This window comes from Brassica oleracea, chromosome C6 (genome assembly GCF_000695525.1).
Source record: "Brassica oleracea var. oleracea cultivar TO1000 chromosome C6, BOL, whole genome shotgun sequence".
NCBI lineage: Eukaryota > Viridiplantae > Streptophyta > Magnoliopsida > Brassicales > Brassicaceae > Brassica > Brassica oleracea.
Genome location: NC_027753.1, coordinates 18,493,115 through 18,509,637, shown reverse-complemented (window position 1 = coordinate 18,509,637; position 16,523 = coordinate 18,493,115). Strand labels below are relative to the sequence as shown.

The 16,523-nt window shown below is 36.0% G+C and overlaps 3 protein-coding genes and 1 pseudogene across 3 annotated transcripts; 2 read left to right on the top strand and 2 right to left on the bottom strand.

Annotated features, from left to right (window-relative positions):
- Positions 1 to 686: 686 nt before the first annotated feature.
- Positions 687 to 3,164, bottom strand: LOC106297650 (protein AE7-like 1). The gene is made up of 6 exons (XM_013733851.1): positions 3,082 to 3,164; positions 2,505 to 2,508; positions 2,019 to 2,128; positions 1,765 to 1,864; positions 1,626 to 1,671; positions 687 to 1,342 (listed from the first exon to the last, which is right to left on the bottom strand). Exons 1-6 carry the CDS (start codon positions 3,162 to 3,164, stop codon positions 1,290 to 1,292), a joined length of 396 nt encoding a protein of 131 aa, XP_013589305.1. The 3' UTR covers positions 687 to 1,289.
- Positions 3,165 to 5,196: 2,032 nt separating this feature from the next.
- On the top strand, positions 5,197 to 6,922 carry LOC106297648 (annotated as a pseudogene).
- A 114-nt stretch (positions 6,923 to 7,036) lies between these two features.
- Positions 7,037 to 7,813, top strand: LOC106300613. The gene has a single exon (XM_013736793.1). The coding sequence runs from the start codon at positions 7,065 to 7,067 to the stop codon at positions 7,794 to 7,796; it is 732 nt and encodes a 243-aa protein (XP_013592247.1). The 5' UTR covers positions 7,037 to 7,064; the 3' UTR covers positions 7,797 to 7,813.
- A 1,059-nt stretch (positions 7,814 to 8,872) lies between these two features.
- LOC106300612 (DEAD-box ATP-dependent RNA helicase 38-like) lies at positions 8,873 to 11,458 on the bottom strand. Its single transcript, XM_013736792.1, has 7 exons — positions 11,164 to 11,458; positions 10,720 to 11,013; positions 10,413 to 10,637; positions 10,268 to 10,333; positions 9,537 to 9,935; positions 9,330 to 9,438; positions 8,873 to 9,245 (listed from the first exon to the last, which is right to left on the bottom strand). Exons 1-7 carry the CDS (start codon positions 11,383 to 11,385, stop codon positions 9,088 to 9,090), a joined length of 1,473 nt encoding a protein of 490 aa, XP_013592246.1. The 5' UTR covers positions 11,386 to 11,458; the 3' UTR covers positions 8,873 to 9,087.
- Positions 11,459 to 16,523: the final 5,065 nt, after the last annotated feature.

Genomic DNA, 16,523 nt, shown 5'->3' with positions numbered 1-16,523 from the left:
ATTGTTTATTTTATCTTAATTTTATGTATAATTAAATTAAAGCCTATATTTTGACAAAAAAAAACAAAATCTATATTAAAATATTGGTAAGAAAATAAAAAAATTTAAAATATTAACAAAATTTTATTATTAAATTTAATTTAAATTTAATTTTTTATTATTGCACATAGTGCAAGAATAACACGTAGTAAAAAATAAAATATAATGCAACCAAAACACTAGAATCCACTAGGAATCGTCTTGCGCGGGGATCTATGTTTGGTGTGTTGCAGCAGTTCATTATGCTTGCAATTGAAAGATAATGTGTGTATGTTACTGGTTAATTTGTGTACATTTTGGGCTACGATTAATGTATTCATATATATAGTGTTATTGTTTTATTGTTTCTTATTCAGGTCTGTTATTCTTCTCCCGCAAAATATTATGTTGTGTATGTCATCAACAGTCATTTTTCTACGATATTCTTTCTCATTCAACAATCAGGCAATTAACTTGCATAGAGTTTTTACATTTATCATTCATATATAACAAAAACCTAGCAGCTCCAAAGAATCAGAAGATCAAAAATAGAAAAAGAAATAACAAACAGCCAATTACATTTTATATATTTTGAACTCTATAGATTGTTTAATATCAAAATAAACAATGCTATAGCCCCTTACACGTAATAGCGATGTTATAGAAACATTTATTTCATATTGGAGATAAAAACATCAAGTTCAGCCAATATACCGACATATAGAAACTTAGAAACGCAAAAAGCAAATGAGAAACAAAGATAGAACACAAAAGCACAACACTCATATCTCAAACTCTCTCTCTCTCTCCCTAGCATCTTCTTTTCTTCTCTCAGGGCCTTGACACATTGATTGGGTAGTGAGCTACAATATGATCATAAACAGCAAGTGTAAGAAAATCATCAAGCTCACTTGCAGTACACTGCTTTGTAAACTTCTTGCAAGCTTCCTTATACATTCCTTTCTTAAACTTGTCTTTCCCAACTTTTTTCTCGATTCTTTCCATCTCTTCTTCCACAACTCTCCCAAACAACTCTTTGTTCACCCTAACTCCAAGCCCGTCTCCGTCCAACTCCACTTCATACCTAATCCATTGCCAGTTCTGGACACGTCTTATCTCAGCTGGAGCCGTGTCTTCCATCAGGTTATAGAGTGGGACATATCCTGATCCTGTCAACCACGCTGCTAAATATTGGACCCCCACACGTCTGTTCAGCCTTAGACCCTACAATGTGCGCTCTCCTCGCGGTATCTTAAGCAGATCTTCCTCTGTTATTGCAGATGCTTCATTGATTTTATTTGGTTTGGATAATTGCCCATGTGGCCTGTGAATGCATCCATGCAGATTGGAATGGTTTTTTATTTTAAATAGTACAGAGCAAAGCAGAGTGCGCACATGGGCAATTATGCAAACCAAATAAAATCAATGAAGCATATGCAATAACAGAGCACAAATGAATTCATATAGCAAAATCCATGAGCGTTACATTCGTTAATTTTTTTTCACTTAACATATCATCCATACTCTTGCAAACTATACAGTTGTTAAGGTTTTAAAAGAGACCACAAATGAATTAAGTGACTTAAGCCATCTCCTAACTTCCTTACCTGAATGTTCAACGGCATGAGAACCGGGAGACACTTTGGTATCAACCTGAACATAAGTAAAAGGAAACAGAAACAATCACACATATATAACAAATGACCACTGAAAGAACTTGTCTTTTTACTTAAAAGCATAGTTGACCTTATAGTGGAGGGGCAAGCATTCTTTAAGCTTAGCTCTCAAACGCAGACCAATTATAGTTGACATACTACAATGCTGTATCGTCGGTGTAAACGTTATCCTGAATTGATCACATAACCAAAACCCACAAACTCACAAATCATGTACATCACAAAAAAGCCTCACACTTTTGGATCCAAAATTAAAACTTTTTTTTCTCACTATCACTCGAACTACACAGTGAGATCATTAAACAGAGGACTAATAATACTCACAGGACGCGATTAAGCTTGTCATTGAGGGTGATGGAGTCTTCAGACAGAGCACTTAGTTGCTCCAGGGAGTAAGGGTGTTCCGGATCTCTTATGTCTCTTACATACTTCGTCTATTTTCGTCAAAGAATCCTAAATAGCTCAAAAATCCAAAAAAGAAAAAATATCAACAAAAATAAAACTGATCTAACCGAAGTTAAAAGGATATCATAGATGTCGAGAGGATCAAGTGCAAATCTATCCGCTCAGAGCAAATCTCAGGCCGAAATCCGATATACAGAATCAATTACGACTTGAAATTCAAAGGCAAAACCGGAAATGTAACGGTCCGATCCCCCGGCGTCCGACCGGGGTTATCTAAAGGGCGTTATGGACACGTGTCTACTCATTTAGACAACCATACGTGTACCATTACTGGTCTCAGGAGTCGACGGACGCATAATCTTCTTTGAAATATCGTCACACTCACATCCATATACTTCTACTTACAGTGCTGCGCACAGAGAAAAAGAAAAGGAGGGATGAGCAACAAGTTACTCAGTGAAGTGACTCTAGACGAGTCTGCCCGCAAGACACTCTATACTACTCTATGCGGGAACTAGAACTGACTAACCACTACAATCAGTTAATGCAACTAAACATTTCATATCATCGTCATTCCCAAACATTCACAATTCTCGACGTTTCTAACAACCTAGCGATCAACCAATACAATGACCTCACTCATTGCCACACACATCAGACCATATACTTAACTGACTCGACATACAAGACTGACTCCATCTTATGACACTTTTAACACCCAAATACCCGACCATGAACTAATGACACCTACAATGCACGTTTTTATCCCGCCTCTCGCGGCTGGCTCGTCTTCTCGTTCTCCGTGGGAGCTCTCGCTAGACCACTACCCCATATTCATGTGGGTTCCCACAGCTCCTATGGGTGCCTAGCGTAGAACTACTACCCCACGTACGCCCTCTATACTCTATATGATCACCCAATCCCATACTTATCCTTAACGTCATTCACTTATCCATTCACATCACGTCTCATTCTCATTCACTTTCTCATTCCTTTACACTTAGACTCGTACTCATACTCGTTCACTAGACGCCACCCGTTATCGGTGTCACATACAATACACATCGCACTCAAGTTCTACTTACGATAACATTAACAATCAATACTCATCTATCATCTTAGCATTCGCTTCTTTCTAGCATCCTAGCTTTAATCACAAACAACACATGGGACTACACATCCAATCATACAAGAATCACCCATCAACCAGTCAACATCACAACAACATAAATCAGTTCATTAAGTCTCGTTAACAGTGTGAGGATCCTTATGCATCATGATCCACTCATCAATCATCCTAATCAGTAAACATGTTCTATCAACCTAGCTCTCAAACATGGACTACTCAATCCTAACTCCAACATAAAGGAGTATACAGAATCATGAGAGAAAGTTGGGTTCAAGACACTCCACCTTAGCCTAGATCTGAATCTGGATCTGGAACAAGAGACAAGGGGGATGGGATCTGAACAGATCTGGAACAAGAGAACAAGAGAGAGACGAGATCTAGTCACCACCACCAATCGGCTGCAACCACCACCACCACCATACGGCACCGGCGAGGAGGAGGGAGAGAGAGCAACGGCGAGGAGAGAGAGAGACGTGAGAGAAGAAGAGAGAAAAGGAAAAAAGGAAAAAAGAAGCTTGACGGCTAGAGTTTTCTAGTCTTTCTAAATCTCTGCAGGGCTTCGCTCAAGTTTTAGAATGAGAGAAAACAGAGAGGAGGCAGCTTTATTTATAGGAAACGGAGGGAACCCTAGGTCATTTACCCTGTGGGCCGCAGTCCCAACGGGTTCTCTTTAAAAAAATTTGGGCCACGAACCGGACCGTTACAGGAAACTTTAGCGTGTTCTTCTGCTGCTGAGTACTTCTTATTCTCTCGTTTCTTGATTCTGGCAGCTCTAAGAGATGGGGATTGTGTTATATGTGGACGTATATAGTGACGCCTGTTGAGTTTTGCAGAGCTTTTGACGTCATCCTGATCGTGCTTATTTGGGTTTTTGTCAACAATTTATGTTGTAAACAAAATTAATTGTGGGATCCACAATATGCCACGTGGACACTCTTAGAGGGAGAGAAACTCTCCTATTATTATGAAAATTAGGTGTTTCGTCCGCACGTGCGGACGTAGAGATTTTATAATTACTTATTAATACATGTATTACTAATTAAAAACTTACAATTTATGTTTTCATTGAAAATTCTTATGTATTATAAAATTTTATTTGTACACTATATTCATTACTAATAAGTAATATATAAATCTTACTTGATATTCTTTTTCAGTTATATAGACTTAATAATTTTATTTAATATTTAGTTATGTATTTTCCATTTTTAAACTTTTAACCATTTTATTAAAAATATATATTTTTGCATAACAACACAATACTGTTCCAAAAAAAAAAGATAACAACACAATATATATACATATATATAGGAATTATCTTTTTCTTTTAAATATATTTTTAAATTATGGATTATTTTTATTTTTATTAATTGTAAGCACTTATCTAATCAAATAAATACTAAATTCGTTTTTTATGTTAACTAATTTATTTAATTTATTTATTAAAGTTATAAACGATATTAATCGCACTAACTTTTAACGTGATAGTTTCGTTGCGAAAATTTATTTTGTAAATAATAGTATAGATTGTGCATTTTTAAATTTTAATTAAATCGACTAAAAATACAGTTGAATAAAATAAGAAAAGGCCGAGAGAGAGAAAGAGAAAGAAAAAAAAAACTCAAAACCCTAGAAGGCCGTAAGTCCAAGCAAGCTCTCAATTTTAGATCAGAGAGCGGAGAGCCGAAGTTCATATCCAAAGCCCATTATCCCTCCCTCCCTCCTACTTCCCTTTTCAAATCTTTCGCCTCTGCTTCGCGCTTTCCCTCCGTAAGTCCAATCTCTCTCTCTCTGCTTTCTTCCATATTTAGATCTCGCTCAATTGTTACTCAATCTACTGTGTTTTCCCAGTGTGTTTTTCTCCCACGATCTTATCTGCATCCTTCCGATTGGTGTGATGAGGGGATAGTTTTTTAAGATCTTGGAGCTTTTGATTGTCTTTCGTAGATATTCTATACCCAATTCACTATGGATAACAATACTTCTTTGATGCTCATTGATAACAACGCGTCTTTTGAGATGGATCACGTCGACGCCTCCCATAACAATCCCATGGCTTTGGCCAGGCCCAGTACTGATGATGGCTTGCTGCTACCTCAGCCTGGTATACGCCGCAGGAGGAGGAAGAAGTCTATGGTCTGGGAGCACTTCACCATCGAAACCACCCTCCCTGGCTCTTCCAAGGCTTGTTGCAAGCACTGCAGGAAATCATTTGCCTACATCACTGGCCAAAAGCTCGCTGGAACTAGCCACCTTAAGTGCCACATTCTGTTGGGTAGACACCCACCCTCAGCTCACCCGCCGCCGCCACCACCCCTTGCCCTCCCAAGAAACGCCAGAGGGCTTCTTCTGCTACACCTATCAACAACGCCCCTCTTGATCAAGATCGCTGCTACAGCGAGATGGCGAAAGATGATTATCATGCATGACTAATTCCCTTCACATGGTTGAGCATCCTGGATTCGCTGGCTTCGTCCATGCCCTTCGTCCCCACCTCAGTATGGCCAGCTTCCATGATGAATGTGTAGCTATGTACTTTTCCGAGAAGCAGAAACTTTCAACCTTCATCGGTGAGATCCCCGGGCAGGTTAACCTCACCGTAGATTTGTGGACATCAAATCAGTCTGTGGGGTATGCTTTTGCGACGGGACACTTCATTGATAAGGACTGGAATCTAACTCACAGGCTTTTGAATGTTGCTGTTGTTCCTTCCCCTGATTCTGATTTTGCCTTGAACCAATCCGACTGGAACCTCGAGAGAAGGCTTTGCAGCCTCACTGTTGGGCAGTCGGTAGTCAATAAAAGCTCTATTGAAAACCTTAGATGCTGTTTGTCTGCCAGGAACCAGCATGTTATGAATGGTTAGCTGTTGCTAGGGAACTGCTATGCCCGCCTCCTCAGCAGTATGGCGCAAGATGTGCTTGGGGCTGAGGATCTTCAGACTCCTATTAAAAAGGTTCGTGATAGCGTGAAGCATGTGAAAACCAACGACACTTGCTCAGAGAGGTTTGATGAACTCAAGACACAACTTCAAACCCATTCTACGAAAGATCTCTGCATTGACAACCAAACGAAATGGGACACGTCTTACTGTATGTTATTGGCCGCCTCTGAACACAGGGAAGTGTTTTCTTGTCTGGGAAATTGTGATCTTGAGTATATAATTTGAACGTCTCCTAAAGAATGGAGAAAGATTGAGGTGCTTTGTTCGTGCTTGAAGATTCTTTTTGACGCGGCTAATGTTTTGACTGGCCCAACCCGGTTGACAGCAAACGATCTGTATCATGAAATGACAAAGCTTCAGCTAGAGCTAAGCCACGCAGCCATGAGTGAAGAAGCAGATGTCAGAGATATGGCGACCCCATTAAGAGAGAAGTTTTGATGAGTACTGGAGAGGATGTTTCCTGCTCCTGGCGGTTGCTGTTATTATGGATCCACGCTTCAAGATGAAGCTTATTGAGTTTAGTTTCTCTAAGGCTTATGGGGAAGATGCAGAAAAATGGATCAGGAGTGTTGATGCTGCTGTACCATGATATGTACCATGACTATGCTGAACAGAGTCACTCCTTGTTGGAGGCTTATGTGAGCCACGGGAATGATGGCTTTTCTGAAACAGAAGTTCACTTTCAGCCTGAATACAACCATTCAAACGAGCTTTCACATGATCAAATATATGAATAGCCCCTGGAGATAGCAATCTGCTGAATGAAAAGCCAAGAGACCATGCTTTAAATGGTCAACAAGTTGCCCAGACTGAGGAGACTCAGGAACTTCCATGTGAGAGCCATCCCATTGAGGAACTTTCGCTGGAAAACCAGCACGTGGAGGATACAGATATGACACAGGAAAAACCAGCGGAAGAAGTAGCTCAGGAGGCACAATTGGTGGAGGAGAAGCATGCTGACGATGACATTCTTGTTACGGAAGTAGGAGATGAGACACAACTGATTGAGGAAATGGTGGATAACACTGAACCAGTTGAGCAAGTTGCTCAGGTGGTGGAAGAGAAGCATGGTGACATTCAGCCTGTAGAGGAAATAATAGAGGACACTCAGCCAGTTGAGGAAATGGCACAAGCAGTGGAGCCCATCCCCGAGCACAGCAAAAACGGTGATTCTCAGTCACATGCAATTCCACCGCAGGAACAAGCTGCGTTTACAATCTCTCAAGAAGGTCACCACCACGTTGACGTCCTTCTCCAGGAAGGCCATCACCTTGAAGCATCTTCGCAGGAGTTCCCCCTCGTTACCGTTGGAGATGGATTCTCAGACTTTGAGCTTTACATCTCTGAGGTTGGGAGTCGGGAGCAGATGAAATCGGAGCTCGACAAATACCTGGAGGAATCTTTGATACCGCGATCTCCGGACTTTGAGGTTTTGGGCTGGTGGAGCCTGAACCGAACCAAGTACCCTACCCTCTCCAAGATGGCAGCTGATGTCTTGTCCTTACCATTTTGCACTGTCTCTCCTGATTCTGTTTTTGACACTCAGGTGAAAAAGATGGACAACTACAGGAGCTCTCTTCTGCGCCAAGGATTGGCTCATGCACGGTTCCGCCTCAGAGAATAATAATATGAAGAGGGAACCCTGAGATATATCCCTTTTATCATTCATTGTCCTTAAGACTTTTAGTTTCAGCTTACTATAATTTGGTGTGGCCTCTAGGCTAATCTGGATTTGTGTGTTTGCTTATGCTTTTTTTTTACCATATTTCTTTTTCGGGTCTTTTGAGCAGCTCCCTTGTTGACAATGATTGAATATTACAATTTGGCATCGTTATTTATTTTTTTATTGGCTCTCAGTTTTCTGGGTCAGTGGTGAGATCTATATATCTGGTTTCTAGGGAGATTGAATATAAGCCAGCAGAAAAGAGTCCGGTATGAACCAGTTGGGTCTTAATTCAAAGCTGACGATCTCAAAGTTGGGGGAGGTGTAAAGTTTGATTGTGGATCATTAATTTGTCATGGTTACGTTGTCCTTGGTTTATCTCGGTTGCTGATTCCAAGTCTCTTTTTTGGTTTTGACAAAGATAGCAGTTTCTGCTCTCTCTTGGCCAAGTGAAAGTCCAAAAACAATGCAAGTCTTAAAAACAGTTTAATAGTGTTTATGGATAACCACTATTGTTTATAGTGCTAACAATGTAGGTTCATTGATTATGTATTGAGATCATTCACTGGTGGTGCTCATTGTCTTTTTCCTATTAGATCAAAGATGAGCTCCGCAGAGAGCTAGTTAGTAAGTTCTCTGTTGTTAATTGTCATAACTTCGGTTTCATCTAGAAATCTGACTTTGTGATGGTCCAATGTAAACAGGGGCAAACTTAGACAAGGAGCCACAGAAAATGGAGCTCAGAAACCACCAAGAACCAGACAAAAGGAAGTGATCCACAAGCTCTACTCCCCTGGTTCTCTTCTTCATAAACTTCAAGGAAAACTCACACAAGTGCATTTACTTAATCGGTATAGTTTCTTAGTGTCATGATATTTCTAAACGACACCTTTTGCGTGTTTTGCAGAGGCTATGAATCAGGTGGATGGAAAATATGAAGCCCCCCTAGAAGAGAAGGAGATTGATACATACAAAAAGCTACCACTTACCATAAACGAGCATTGATTCACCTTTCTGCTAAAACCTCAAACCATGTGTTGAAAGAAAACTACGAAAAGCAGCTTTTGGACACTGAACCGAATTCATAACCAAAGTCTTTATTTTCTATGTCTTGACTCCTATCCGATGTTGTAAAATAAATAACTTACAACAACAATTTCATAAAAAGAAAAAAACACAACACAAAAGCCAAACTCTTTTTTAAGATGTTTTTCTCCGAAACAACTCGTGTCTTCTTCATCCGTGTGTTTCTTTACTCATCAAGCAGGCCAGCTTCTTTGAGTGCGCTCTTGTACTCTTCCTCTGAATTCCAAGACTTTATCTCTTTAACCTGTGCTTCAAAGTAGCGCTCTATCTTCTCCATCACCTCTATCTCCCTCCTATCATCTAGGAGAAGGTTGAATACAGCTCCTGCGATACAAATGCTCAGTTAATCAATGGACAAGAACCAATGCTTAGCTCACATATATTCAAAAAGGAAGAATCAACGCTCACCTTTACGACCAAACCTGCCAGCTCTTCCAACTCTGTGAAGGTAAACCTCATAATCTGGCTCACCGGTGTCATACTTAGTTGGCAGATTATAATTGACCACCAAATTCACCTGCAAGTTTATGCATAACCGAGCAAGAAGACATTAACTAACAAGTACTTTGGGAACAAAATCAATGAAAGGAAAAGGGTTTAAGGATGACATTTTACCCGTTGTTGGTCAAAACCTCTGGCAAGGACATCGGTTGCAATGAGGACTTGAGTTAGGCAGTCTTTGAACTCCTTCACTATCTTGTCTCTGTCCTCTTGGGTCATATTACCATGAACACTGGTGACATCATACCCCATATCCGCAAGAGCTTTGTGCACTTTGCCTGCTGACACCTTAGTTTTCACGAATATTATGGTCTGGCCAATGTCCCCGAGCTCCATAATCTGATCCTTGATGACTTCAATCTTGTTTTGCTCCCTTGGGCAAACCACCTTATACTGCTTTACTGAGTCCAACTTCAGATCCTCTCTTTTCACAAATAGTTGGTTCGGGTCCTTGACCGTCCTCTGAACAAAATCTTTGACTGTTTCGTTAAAAGTTGCCGAGAACAGAAGAACCTGTAACAGAAAGAAAATAAAAAAGGTCAAGAACACAAACACGTAATCAGTTTTAGCACAAGAAAGTAAAAGCAAAAGATTTTCCTGTAAACTGAGACTAACAGCCATGTAGATAATGAAATAACCCACAACTAACTTTTCTAGCAGTGAACACAGATTCATGCCTTATTAACATAAGGGGCTCTAAACAATGGAGAAAACACACAGCTGAAGCTGATTCTATTCACTACTCACGTCGAGTAGAATATCTTTTGTATCTTAGATATTATCATATCATGGTAGATATGGCCACTTAGAATTCAAGACTAAATCAGACAAAACGTTGAACATACCTGGTAATTGGGATTAACTCTCTCAATGTCCTTCATTATCCTCAAGGAATCATCCCTAAAGCCATCCTGCAGCAACAATGAATTGAAACTTGAAATATACAGGAACTGAGAAATTAACAAAGGCCAATAAATACAAAGAGCATACCGTAGCAAGCATATGGTCAGCCTCATCAAAAACGAGAATCTTCAGATGATTGAGACCCAGCTTCTTAAACGATATCCACTTCTTAAGCGTCCCAGGGGTGCCAATCACAACTTGGGCTGAAACATGTGCTCTTCTTGCAGAGGTTACACCATGATTCGACTCAGGGACAGCTAGTTCCGCAGTGATCCCAGTAAACTTCCCCATCTTCTGAAGAACTTCCATATTCTGACATTCAATTAAACAAACACTCTCTTAATACATTTTCTCAAGTCAACAATCAAACACTCTCAGACCAAACTAAACAAACCTGGATAGCTAATTCACGGGTGGGACAGATGCAAAGAGCTTGAGGCTCTCTCAGATTGGGGTCGACACGGCTAAGCATCCCAAGAACGAAACAGGTGGTCTTGCCAGATCCGTTATGCGCCTGAGCAATGAGGTGCTTGCGAGGCGGAGTGATTATCATAGGCAAACTGATGGCTTGGATCTTGCTGGGCTTCTCAAACTTCATCTCAACGTACAAGCCTTTCATCAACTCAGGTGACAAGTTCAAATCTTCAAACCTACTCGCTGATGTATATGGCGTCTCACCGGAAGTAACCTAACAAAGAAGACGACCAAAATCAAAATCATCCAAGAACTAATTTTGAATCAAACCCATCAATAAAAACCTAAACTTTATCAGTAAAACTCAGATCTAAGCTCAATTGGGAAGACTCGCGATTCACTAAGTAGAAGAAAGTAGTAATACCGCTTTGATGCTCGAGTCTTCGGGTTCGTCAAGCACAGATTCCTCCTTGATACTCAAGGAATTGAGCTCTGAAACTGCGTTTGCTTCCTCTTCATCGTCATCCTCAACATCGCCCCACTTTGTCTTCTCCGTTGTGGGCTCTGTTTTCTCGGCGGGGATTGGTGCTTCCGCGGAGGATGAAGATGCTTCAGTGGTGGAGACTTTCTCTACAGTATCCGCCATTGTAGGCTGCGAATCAGAGAGAATGAAGAAGATGAAGAGAAACTCTGTTGATCTATCTATCGATCAATCAAAATATGTATTATATTTTACTCGGCTGCTTTGGTTTCAAGCTACGGGGAAAAAATAACCGATTTACAATTCGGTTTTTCCGATTCCGGTTTACTATCTCCTTTTCTCTTTTTCATTTTTTTTTGTCGACTACTGTTTCCCTTTTTTTTTGGAAATTTCAAAATATACGATTTTCAAAAGTAACAATTTTTACGTTTACACGCTTTTATTTTCATCTTCAGTGAAGGGTAAAAAACATTTATAACCTTTGATTAATTTTGACAAAAAAAACATATGGTTAACTAATCTAAACTTTAAACATCAACTCTAAACCCTAAATCATCAACTAAAAACCCTAAACCATGAAACATCAGCTCTAAACCCTAAACTCCGAAACATCAACTCTAAATCCTAAACCTTCAAATCTAAATTTTAAAACATAACTCTAAACACTAAACGTAAACCCTAAATCCTAAACATAAACCCTAAAACCTAAATCTAAACTTAAAACATCAACTTTAAACCCTAAATCATCAACTCTAAACCCTAAACCATGAAACATCAACTCTAAACCCTAAATCCCGAAACATCAAATTCAAACCTTAAACCCTATATTCTCTGAAATTCAAACCCTAAACCCTAAAACTCTAAACCTTCAAATCTAAACCCTAAAACATCAACTCTAAACCCTAAACCCCGAAACATCAAATTCAAACCTTAAACCCTATATTCTCTGAAATTCAAACCCTAAACCCTAAAACTCTAAACCTTCAAATCTAAACCCTAAAACATCAACTCTAACCCTAAACATAAACCCTAAATCCTAAAACCCTAAACCTTCAAATTTAAACCCTAAAACATCAACTCTAGGGTTTTAGGGTTTAGGGTTTTAGAGTTTAAAGTTGAAGTTTAGGGTTTAGGGTTTAGAGTTGATGTTTTAGGGTTTAGAGTCAAAGGTTTAGGGTTTAGAGTTGATGTTTCGGAGTTTAGGGTTTAAAGTTAATGTTTCAGGGTTTAGAGTTCGTATTTCGAAAAAAAAATAGGGTTTAGAATTGATGGTTTAGGGTTTACGGTTCGTATTTTAAAAAAAAATAGGGTTTAGGATTGATGGTTTAGGGTTTAGAGTTGAGTTTTAAGGTTTAGGGTTTGAATTTCGAAATAGTATAATTAGAAAAAAATTAAAAAAATATATTTTTTTTTTTAAAATTTTATTTATTCAAATATTTATTATTATATATATATATAAAGAATAAGGACATAAGAATCTTTTGCCACTTAATGAAAAAAATATTTTATGTTCCTTTAGTGGTGGAAAAATGAAAATTGGTAGCATGAAAGTAGTAAACATATAATTTCCCTTTTTTTTCTAGATTACCGATTTACTCTTTTCTATTACCAAAATTAATACATTCGTGACAACTAGAAAAACAATATGAATGAATACATAGAATGAAAAAAGTAAAATTATAAGAATGAGCAAGAATATTTATTACTTATTATTTCTCTCCAAATTAAACAAAAAAAATATTTTTATTCTATAACTTTTTGAAGTTGGAAGAAATGGGTAGGAACATTAAATAAAAAATATCCTTTTTTTTTGTCAAATAAAAAATATCTTTACAAATAGTGAAAATTTGAAAGAACAGAAAATAATTTACTTTTCTCTCATTTCATATGTCGCTTAAGCTTTTTGTCAGTAAAATTAGGAGAATGAATAAATAATATTTCATGAATGATAAAACTAAGATATTGCTTAAAGGAAAATTGGCAAATAATAAATAACCCAAAAAATTAGTAAAATTATAACAATCTCTTATGACTAAACAAAAAAAAATAGTTTGCATTTTTACGTATATAACCCCAATAAATCTTGTGCGAAATGACTTCATGTAAGTCTTATCAAATAGTAACTCTTTAAAATATTTCATAAATTTTATAAAAAAAATAGTTTATGGGGAAAATATAAATCATGTAATTATAAATATTCGTAAATGATATAAATTAAAATCTAGCACAATTGAAATGTTTTCAACATAGATGAGTTAATGTAAACTGGGTCATGATATTCTTTGATTTAGAGTTTGTAAATATATGTTATAGTATTAATTGTATATGGTTAGATTTTGAAATCTTTACTTTTAAAAAATAAAATTAAAGTTGACATATATGTGTTTAGTCTTATGTATATTAAACGTTTTAAAATTTCATGCATACGAAGTCTTCCAAAGCATTCCAAGAAGTATTCCTAATTCCATAAAGTCTTATGAAGTCTTCCTCGGACTAGGAAGTCTTCCAAATCCTCCTAATTCCAGGAAATCTTCCTGGAAATTTTCCAAGAAGTTTTCAAAGTAGCGAAACCTGAACATGGAGGACTATCAAAGGATTTATGTCAAATGGACTTCAGGCTTATCTATGTGGAGGAATAATCTCTAACTTCATGTGTAATAGCTTTGTTTATGATACGTTTTGTGATTTGTATGTATACTCTTTTAATGGTGGATTCTCTCGTGAATTTGAAGAGATGTTAATGAATTTTTTTGGGTAAATATGTTCATGTTTACAATATTATCTTGAAAAAAATACTTGATATTACTAAAGTTATTAATACAACTTCAATAGCAAAACATAATAACACCAAAATTTAGTCAAATTTACTAAAACTAAGGGAGAAGACTTCTCAAAAAATTTAGTCAAATTCACAAAAGATTAAACATTACATAAGTTAAAATATATAACACTTTCACTAGAAGTCTTTTGGAAAGACTTCTCGAAAGACTTAAATTTTAAGCTGAAGATGAAAATATAAGCGGGAAACTAAGTGAAAATTGAAATTTTATTTAAGTGAAAATTAAAATTTTAAATCTCATGAAAGTTAAAAAATATATCTTATGATCTAAAAAAGACACATTAAACCACATGACTTGATATTTTTGAAGTTACTTAAAACTTTTGAAAGTTAAAAAACATATATTGAAGTTACTTAATACTTTTGAAAATACAAAATTTACAAAAACTAACGTAGAAGACTTCCGTGTAAGTCTTAATAAATATTCTTGGATTAGCTAGAAATATTAATAAACATAAATGTTGGTAACCTCGTAATTATCACCAATTAAGTTATGAATTTCAAATTAGCCCCAACATTGACTAATATACATGAATTAACATGACTTAGGTTTTTTATTTTTTTAAATGAAAGTTTATTAAACATTGATTTAGAAAACTTCTACAAAAATCTTCTTGAAGTAGACTTCCGTGGAAATCCTCCATTTAAGTCATTTTTGCAATTGTAAATATACGAAAGAAGACTTCTAGACAAGTCAACTATATAAAAGACTTTTTCCAATTTTTTTTTTTTTGTAAATATTGGCTTACTTTTGTATTTCAAACTTTTTTTGAAAATATCAGAGAAAACTTCTCGGTAAACATGTTAGTTTTTCAATTGACCGAATTGTGTCAGAAATTTGACTTTCTACAGATGACTTCTAGGAAAGTCTTTTGAAGGAAGACTTCTAGTGAAATCTTCTCAACTCGTATATGAAGTATGCCCACTTTCAGTAGAAGTCTGCATATGTTACTTTTCCAATTAACCATATTTGATGTTTTTAGAGATCTGGCGGAAGACTTCCTCATAAGTCTTCTTCAGTAACCAAAGGTTTGACAAAAAACCTGGAATAAAAATCGAGAAGACTTCCAAGGAAGTCTTATGGCGGAAATTAAATGTTTTACTTTTAATTGTCAACTGCAAAACTAACATACGCAGACTTCCACTGATCGTGATCAGACTTCTAGTTATAATTAAAAAAAGACTTTTCTGGAAGTTTTCTATTGAAAGTCAAATTTCTAACACAATTCGGCTAGTGTAAAACTAACATATTTATCCGAGAAGACTTATTTTTGTGTTTTTTTTATTAACAAAGAAAAGTTGGAGGACTCCCAAAAAATTCTTCTCTGAAAAACACATAGAAAGTCAATTGCAAAACTGATCTATGGAAGTTTTCTACGAACAGATCTGAAAAAATTCAAAGATCATTTTTAGATCCGGAGAGGTTTATGTTTAGCTTCTCTAATCACACTTGCGAAACACTATGATAAGTTAAGACCTTTATATATATTAAATGCAAATGTTCTACCAAAATACAAATAATTAATCAACAAACATAGAAACATAGCCTTCAAATCTGAAAACAAAAATTCGACCAACCAACACCATAGCTTCTTCTTAATAATTGACCTACAATATTTACACATAAAATATTTATGTAAGGTAGCATATGCATCAAAGCATTATACCATACAACATATTATACAACATCTGTTCTACTTCTCTCTTAGCATGAATAATAGCAAAAAAAAATAAAAATCAACCAACATAGAATACCTTTTTTTTTGAAAAAAAACAAATAGAACTAGTAGTAATATAATTGACAAGTGAAAAAAATGTAGCAATTGTGACTCTTAGAATTTATCAACAAAATGTAATTTTGACGTTGTATCATAAAAGTGTACATACAAAATTTTAAGTAAATTAACGATAAATTATATAATTTCAGATAAAAACATTTTCTTTTATCAAAGATTTTATAATATAATTGTGTACTAAAAATTCTAAATACTATTTCATATAAAATTTTGTTTTATGACAAAAATAATCATGTTTTATAATAAAAACAATTTGCAATTTTTAAGCGCATATCAAAATCTAATTTATTTTAAAATACTTAGGCTACGTAGTAGAATGGGCTTGTTAAAAAGATAGGATATTACAAGTAATATCTTATATATTAAAATAGAAGTCACAACCTTGATTTATGTGTGATTTTTTTTTAAAAAAATGGACCTAATGAACCTATTTCTACAAATTCATGTTACATTTAATATCTAATCTTATCATTTAAATTTTGGGTGTACCAGAAATTTTTATTGGGCTATCAATAATTGGATTTAAACAATAGATGATCCATTGGATTTATAGATAATATAAATTAAATAGGTATAATTTAATGTCCTAGTTGTAATACTATACCTCTATATGCTAAATATTTAAATATTTAAATATTTGTCGATGTTAACTTTAAAATTATAAAGAT